Source organism: Otolemur garnettii, unplaced genomic scaffold, assembly GCF_000181295.1.
Source record: "Otolemur garnettii isolate 467f Iridium unplaced genomic scaffold, OtoGar3 scaffold00063, whole genome shotgun sequence".
In the NCBI taxonomy this organism is placed as follows: Eukaryota; Metazoa; Chordata; class Mammalia; order Primates; family Galagidae; genus Otolemur; species Otolemur garnettii.
The window spans coordinates 5,265,203-5,271,560 of record NW_003852458.1 but is presented as its reverse complement, the minus strand read 5'-3'; the positions used below and the strand labels follow the sequence as shown (position 1 = coordinate 5,271,560).

Here is a 6,358-nt window from a genome sequence, read left to right as displayed (position 1 = left end):
AGCTCCTTAGCCTTTGTTTCTCCTGACACTGACATTTTAAAGAAATTATATCTCACAATTTAGATTTGTTTCCTCACTGATTTAGGTTTGGGCTTTGGGACTGGATACTATGTAAGAAATGTTAAGTTCTTTTCGAGTGACCGCATCCAGAAGAGCATGATATCTGCCCCTTATTAATAAAAATGTTATCCATGTTTTTCTACCCTGTTATGTTTTTTGGGGGGTTACAAATTATTAAGTAATTTGTGGGTAGATACTTAGAGACTAGGTAAGTGCTTTGTTCCTCACCAGATACCTCCCTTTCCCTCTGCATGATTTAGCATCTATTGATGATTCTTGCGAGAATTAGCTTTTACTATTTTATAGTTGCAGAATGGTGACTTTCCACATCTACTACCATATCAGTATGGTTGTGATGATTAGTGGGTTTAGGGCATGTCAGCGCCTTTCACAAAATGTATCTGTTATAAAGTTCCCAGTCTTTCTTTCACCTAATAGTGTTGATTAGATAAAACCACTGATTCTAAGTGCCTCAAGCAGCTAAGGCAACAGTCACATACACCTAAGCTGGGGGATTCGAATCCAGCCGTGGCCTGCCAAACAACAATGACAGCTACAACCAAAAAATAGCCTGGTGTTGTGGCGGGCACCTGTAGTCTCAGCTACTTGGGAGGCAAAGGCAGGAGAATCACTTGAGCCCGTGAGTTGGAGGTTGCTGTGAGTTGTGATGACACTGCATTCTACTCAGGGCCACAGCTTGAGGCTCTGTCTCAAAACAAACAAACAAACAAAAAACTCCACTCATACAGTTGACTAGGTTTGTTATTTCATTAGGAGCTGCACATAATGCTTTTTCTAAATTACGGTGCTCAGTAAATGCTATGGGCTATTATCATCACTCTCATCTTGGGACTGTTCTTATTTGTCATTGATATCTTAATAGACATGGAGATAAGATTAGAAATCTTGACATCAACAAGTATCAAGCAGAAAAGACCCTGGCCACGAGTCTCCTGGTTGGGACAGGTATGTTTTTCTTTTTTCATGCAAACCAGTATTATATATGTTGCATGTGTATTTTGTCCATAAGATATAAGCATGTTATATAGTTTTCAGAAGTAAAATATCTTTTGAAGGATCACCTGCCTGCACACTGAATAAGGTTTTTTGTATGTTTAGTTTTTATTATAATAAGCAAGTTAATTTTTCCAGAAAGTTAAATGGTCTGTCTATAACAGTGGTTCTCAACCTTCCAAATGCCATGATGTATTTTCATTGTTACAAAGGGGTCACCACCAACAGGTTGAGAACCACTGGTCTAGAAGAAGACTTTTACAGTAAAAAAATTTGAATAGGTTGACATTGGAATAGTTGATCTCCTGAACATTACCCCACCAGAACAGTCATTGGAGTGTTTCCTTCTTTTGTGGTTTTCATGAGTGTGCTAGAAAGTGTCCATAGAAGTTGAACAGAAGAGATGAGCCACAATGTGTTAATAATCAGGAATGCCATTCACAATATATGGGAAAGATTCCTCACTTAGGGAAAGTGGGAAAACCCATAATACCCTCTTAGAATTTGTAATGCTTATTGGAAAAAAGTATCAAATTTCCAGTTAGAATTTCTGCCACTAATTAAGTGCCCTGGAAAAGGAGTTTTCAAGCTTCAACATGCATCAGAATCATCTGGAGAGGTTAGGTTGTTAAAGCATAGATTGCTGGGTCCCACTCCCAGAGTTTCCAATTCAGTAGGTCTGGGATGATGTTGGATAATTTGTTGGGGGGGTTTTGTTGTTGTTGTTTTTCTTTTCTTTTTTAATTAGTTAATTTTTTTCTTTTTTTTTTTTTAAAGACAAGTTCTGCTCTGTCACCTAGGCTGGAGTGCAGTGGCTCATTCAATTCACTGCAACCTCAAACTTTTGGGGTTAAGTGATCCATCCTCCTGCCTCAGCCTCCTGAGTAGCTGGGACTGCAGAGGAGCACCACTATCTGCCTGGTTAATTTTTCTCATTTTTAATTTTTTTTGCAGTTTTTGGCTGGGGCTGGGTTTGAACCTGCCACCTCTAGCATATGGGGTTGGCATCCTACTCCTTTGAGCCACGGGCACTGCCCTCATTTTTTATTTTTTATTTTAGAAATGGGGTATTGTTATATTGCCTAGACTGGTTGTGAATTCCTGGCCTCAAGTGATCCTCCTTCCTCAGCCTCCCAAAGTGCTGGGATTATAGGTGTGAGCCACCATTGGCTGATAATTTTTTCTCCTTATTGTTCTTTTTCTGACATACCTAAGGCAATTTGTATTTCTAAGAGGCTCTCAAGTATTTTTTTTTTTTTTTGAGACAGAGTCCCACTTTATCACCCTGGATAGAATGCCATGGTATCGTAGCTCACAATAACTTCAAACCTTTGGGCTTGAGCAATCCTCTTGTCTCAGCCTCTTAAGTAGCATACAGGCATGCGCCACTATACCTGGCTAGTTTTTCTGTTTTTAGTAGAGATGGGGTCTTGCTCTCTTGCTGCAGCTGGTCTCAAACTCCTGAGCTCAAGCAGTCCACCTGCCTTGGCCTCTCAGAGTGCTAGGATTACAGGCGTGAGCTACTATGCTCCACATCTTAGGTGTTTCTGATGCTCCTGGCTCAACAATACTTTGAAAATCACCGTTTTAGAACCTATGAAAACTAAGTTAATTTTAAAAAGCCTATTTTTTCTAGATAATAATACATGGTCAGAGTCAAGAGTGTATGAATTTCAGGAGTGATATCTATTTTTTATTTTTGAGACAGAGTCTCAAGCTGTCCCCCTGGGTAGAGTGCTCTGGCTTCACTGCTCACAGCAACCTCCAACTCCTGGGCTCAAGCGAGTCTCCTGTCTCAGCCTCCCAAGTAGCTGGGACCACAGGCGCCTGCCACAATGCCTGGCTATTTTTTTGGGTTGCAGCCATTATTGTTGTTTGGCGGGCTGGGCTGGATTCGAACCCGCCACCTTAGGTGTATGTGGCTGGCGCCTTAGCTGCTTGAGCCACAGGCACTGAGCCAGTGATATCTATTTTAATCTAAGTAAATAATTTTTAAACTTGCTTGTACCACATTGAAATTGATAAGACCCAGGCACATTGTCAGGTGTTGTCTATAGTCCTAGCTTCGCAGGAGGTTGAGCTGGGAGGATCATTTGAACCGAAGAGTTCTGGGCTGTAGTTTGCTATGCTGATCAGGTGTCTGTATTTTTTGGCATTGGTATGGTGACCTTCTGGAAGTTGAGGACCACCAAGTTACCTAAGGTGGTGTGGACTGGCCCAGATCACAAATAGAGCAGTTTAAAACTCCCTTGCTGATCAGCAGTGGGATTGCGCCTATGAATAGCCACTGCATTCCAGATTGGGCAACATAGCCAGACCTCCCAGTTTTGGCTAGGAAAATTGAAAGGTACTCCTATAGTTTCAAACTTGAAAGAAATTTAGATGCAAACATAGGTCACCTTATCTAGTAATTCTAACAAGAGATATTTTAAAATAAAATGAAAAATCTTCAGGTAGTAGGGTATCAAACTTAATGTTCATTTTATGACATGTTGGACAAATGTATAATCTTTCTTAAATGTCACTTTGTTTTCTGGGATCATTTATTTAGGCAACAGGTTGAATTAACTTCTGGCACTTCTTAAATCCTTCATGTGTTTTTTGTCTTAGGAAAATGAAGCTGTTTTTCTTTTGGATGATAAATTCATAAATGAAATTAATTTGCTATCAGGAAGGACAAAGAAGAAAATTCCTAGTCTGAAGCCTTTGTTGAAGGATGTTATTGTGCTAACCACATCCAGTAATGGTTAAGTTTAACTAATATTTTCACATTAACTGCATTTTTAATAACAGTTAGTTAGGAAAATATTAGATGTTAAGTATTGCATTTCCTTTCTGGAAACAGATGCCTGGCTAGGTGGGGTACTCACTACAGGAGAGCTTTTCCTTTGGAACAAAGATCAAGATTGTTTGAAAACTATACAAGTAACTGAAAAGCCTAAGGAAATGATTGAAGCTACAGTAGGTAGGAATTTTTTTTTTTTATTAAATCATAGCTGTGTACATTAATGCAATCATGGGGTATAGTGTGCTGGTTTTATATACAATTTGAAATATTTTCACCAAACTGGTTAACATAGCCTTCATGGCATTTTCTTAGTTATTGTGTTAAGACATTTATATTCTACATTTAGAAAGATTCACATGTACCCTTGTAAAATGGGCCATAGGTGTGGTCCCACCAATCCTTCCCTCCACCTATCCTCCCCCCGCCGGAATTTATTGTTTAAAGTAATTTAATAGGAGGAAAAGAGGATGAAAATTTTTTCTCTGTTGTCTTGAAAATACATCTTTTTGTGTTTCCATATATATATATATGTGTATATACATTCATATGTATTTCATTTTTTAGTAATATTTATCTGTGATAGCTACATTCAACTTGAAGAAGAAAATTCTGGCATTCCAAACATTTTTCTGATAATAATATGTTCTCTTTTTTTCTTTTTTTTTTTTGAGACAGAGTCTCACTTTGTCACCCTTGGTAGAGTGCCCTGGCATCACAGCTCATAGCAACCTCCAATTCTTGGGCTTAGGTGTACAGGTGCCCTCCATAACACCTGGCTATTTTTGTTGCAGTTGTTACTGCTGTTTTAGCTGGCCCAGGCTGGGTTTGAACTAGCCACCCTTGGTAACCAGCACCCTACCCACTGAGCCACTGGTGCTGCTCAACAATGTGTTTTTAATATCACGTAATAACTACTTGTCAAATGTTACTGTTATTTGTACTTTTTGTTGTTGTTACTTGTACTTTTATTACTAGTGCCTTAGTTTTGACATCCTAAATGGTAACATCATTTGGTTTCTTAACTGTAAGAATAGGCAAATCATGTACTTTCTTGGGGCAATTCAGACTTTAAATATTTAATTTTTTTTTCTTTTCATTTTTCTTTTTAGTAAATTCTTCAAGATTATACTTGTTTATTTCTGGAAATGCGAAAAGAATTCTGCTTGTAACACCTTCTGGATGCATATTTCTTTGGGAATATTTGGAATTAAAGAATATCTTATCTTCTAAAAGCCTTTCTTTGGTGGGTCAGTGGTCCCAGGTTATACCTGAAGAAACAGCTCTTTTGCCTTCCTCTGAAGATAAAGAAGCGGTAGTCAATGCTGTTTTTATAAAAAATGAGGTAAAATGTAAATCAGGGTATTATAGGAGTTGAAATCTCAGACTATAGGAACAGATACTATCTGTGAAGCTTTTTAGGAGAATGTGTAATGGCATAGCTATATATCTTTAGAAACCATTAATTGTCATAGAAATTATGAAATTATTGTATGGAAAAGATATTTTTATATTTCTTGGGTTACTTTTTCTTCTTTCTTTCTTTTTTTTTTTTTTGAGACAGAGTCTCATTATGTTGCTCTTGGTAGAGTACTATGGTGTCACAGCTCACAGCAAATCATGTACTTTCTCAAACTCTTGGGCTTAAGCAATTCTGTTGCCTTAGCCTCCCAAGTAGCTGGGACTACGGGTGCCCAGCACAATGCCTGGCTATTTTTTGGTTGTGGTTGTCATTGTTCTTGGGCAGGCCTGGGCTGGGTTCAAATCCACCAGCTCTGGATCCAATTAGCTGCTGAGCTACAGGCACTGAGCCTACTTTTTCTTTTTTTTATTAAGAGGTGGGGTCTCGCTCTGTCACTCAGACTGGAGTAAAGTAGCCTGATCACAGCTCACTACAGCCTCAAATACTTGGGCTCAAGTGATACCCCTTTCTGAGCCTCCCTAGCATTTAGGATTTTTAGCCCACACAGTGCCTAGCTAATTTAAAAAACTTTTTTGGTAGAGACAGAGTCTCGTGATGTTGCTCCAGAAAGACACCAAACTTTTGGCCTCAAGTGACCCTCCTACTTGAGCCTCCCAGAGTACTGTGATTTTAGGAATGAGCCTGGCCATTTGAGTCATATTTAAAAAAGATGTTTATTAGGCCAGGAGTGGCAGCTCATGACTGTAATTCTGGTTCTCTGGGAAGCCAAGGCAGGTGGATTATCTGAGCTCAGGAGTTCAAGATCAGCCTGAGCAAAACTGAGACTTTTGTTTCTACTAAAAATTAAACTAGCCAGGTATTGTGGCAGGCACCTGTAGTCCCAGCTACTCCGGAGGCTGAAGCAAGAGGACTGCTCAAGCCCAAGCATTTGGGTTGCTGTGAGCTATGATGCTATGGCACTCTCCCCAGGGTGACAGAGTAAGACTCTGTCTCCAAAAAAAAAAAAAAAAAAAAAATACAAGCAGAATCTCAATTTTCTTCATTTATTTATGATGAGGGATATGTTTTTTTTTTTT

General features: G+C 38.9%; 1 protein-coding gene across 1 annotated transcript in view; it reads left to right on the top strand.

Annotated features, from left to right (window-relative positions):
* Window positions 1-945: 945 nt before the first annotated feature.
* CUNH5orf42 (chromosome unknown C5orf42 homolog) overlaps window positions 946-6,358 on the top strand; it is a 133,102-nt gene continuing 127,689 nt past the window's right edge. The window contains 4 exon segments of the mRNA XM_023515013.1: window positions 946-1,026; window positions 3,685-3,820; window positions 3,920-4,039; window positions 4,972-5,221. Of these exon segments, the coding sequence (XP_023370781.1) occupies window positions 946-1,026; window positions 3,685-3,820; window positions 3,920-4,039; window positions 4,972-5,221 (587 nt within the window).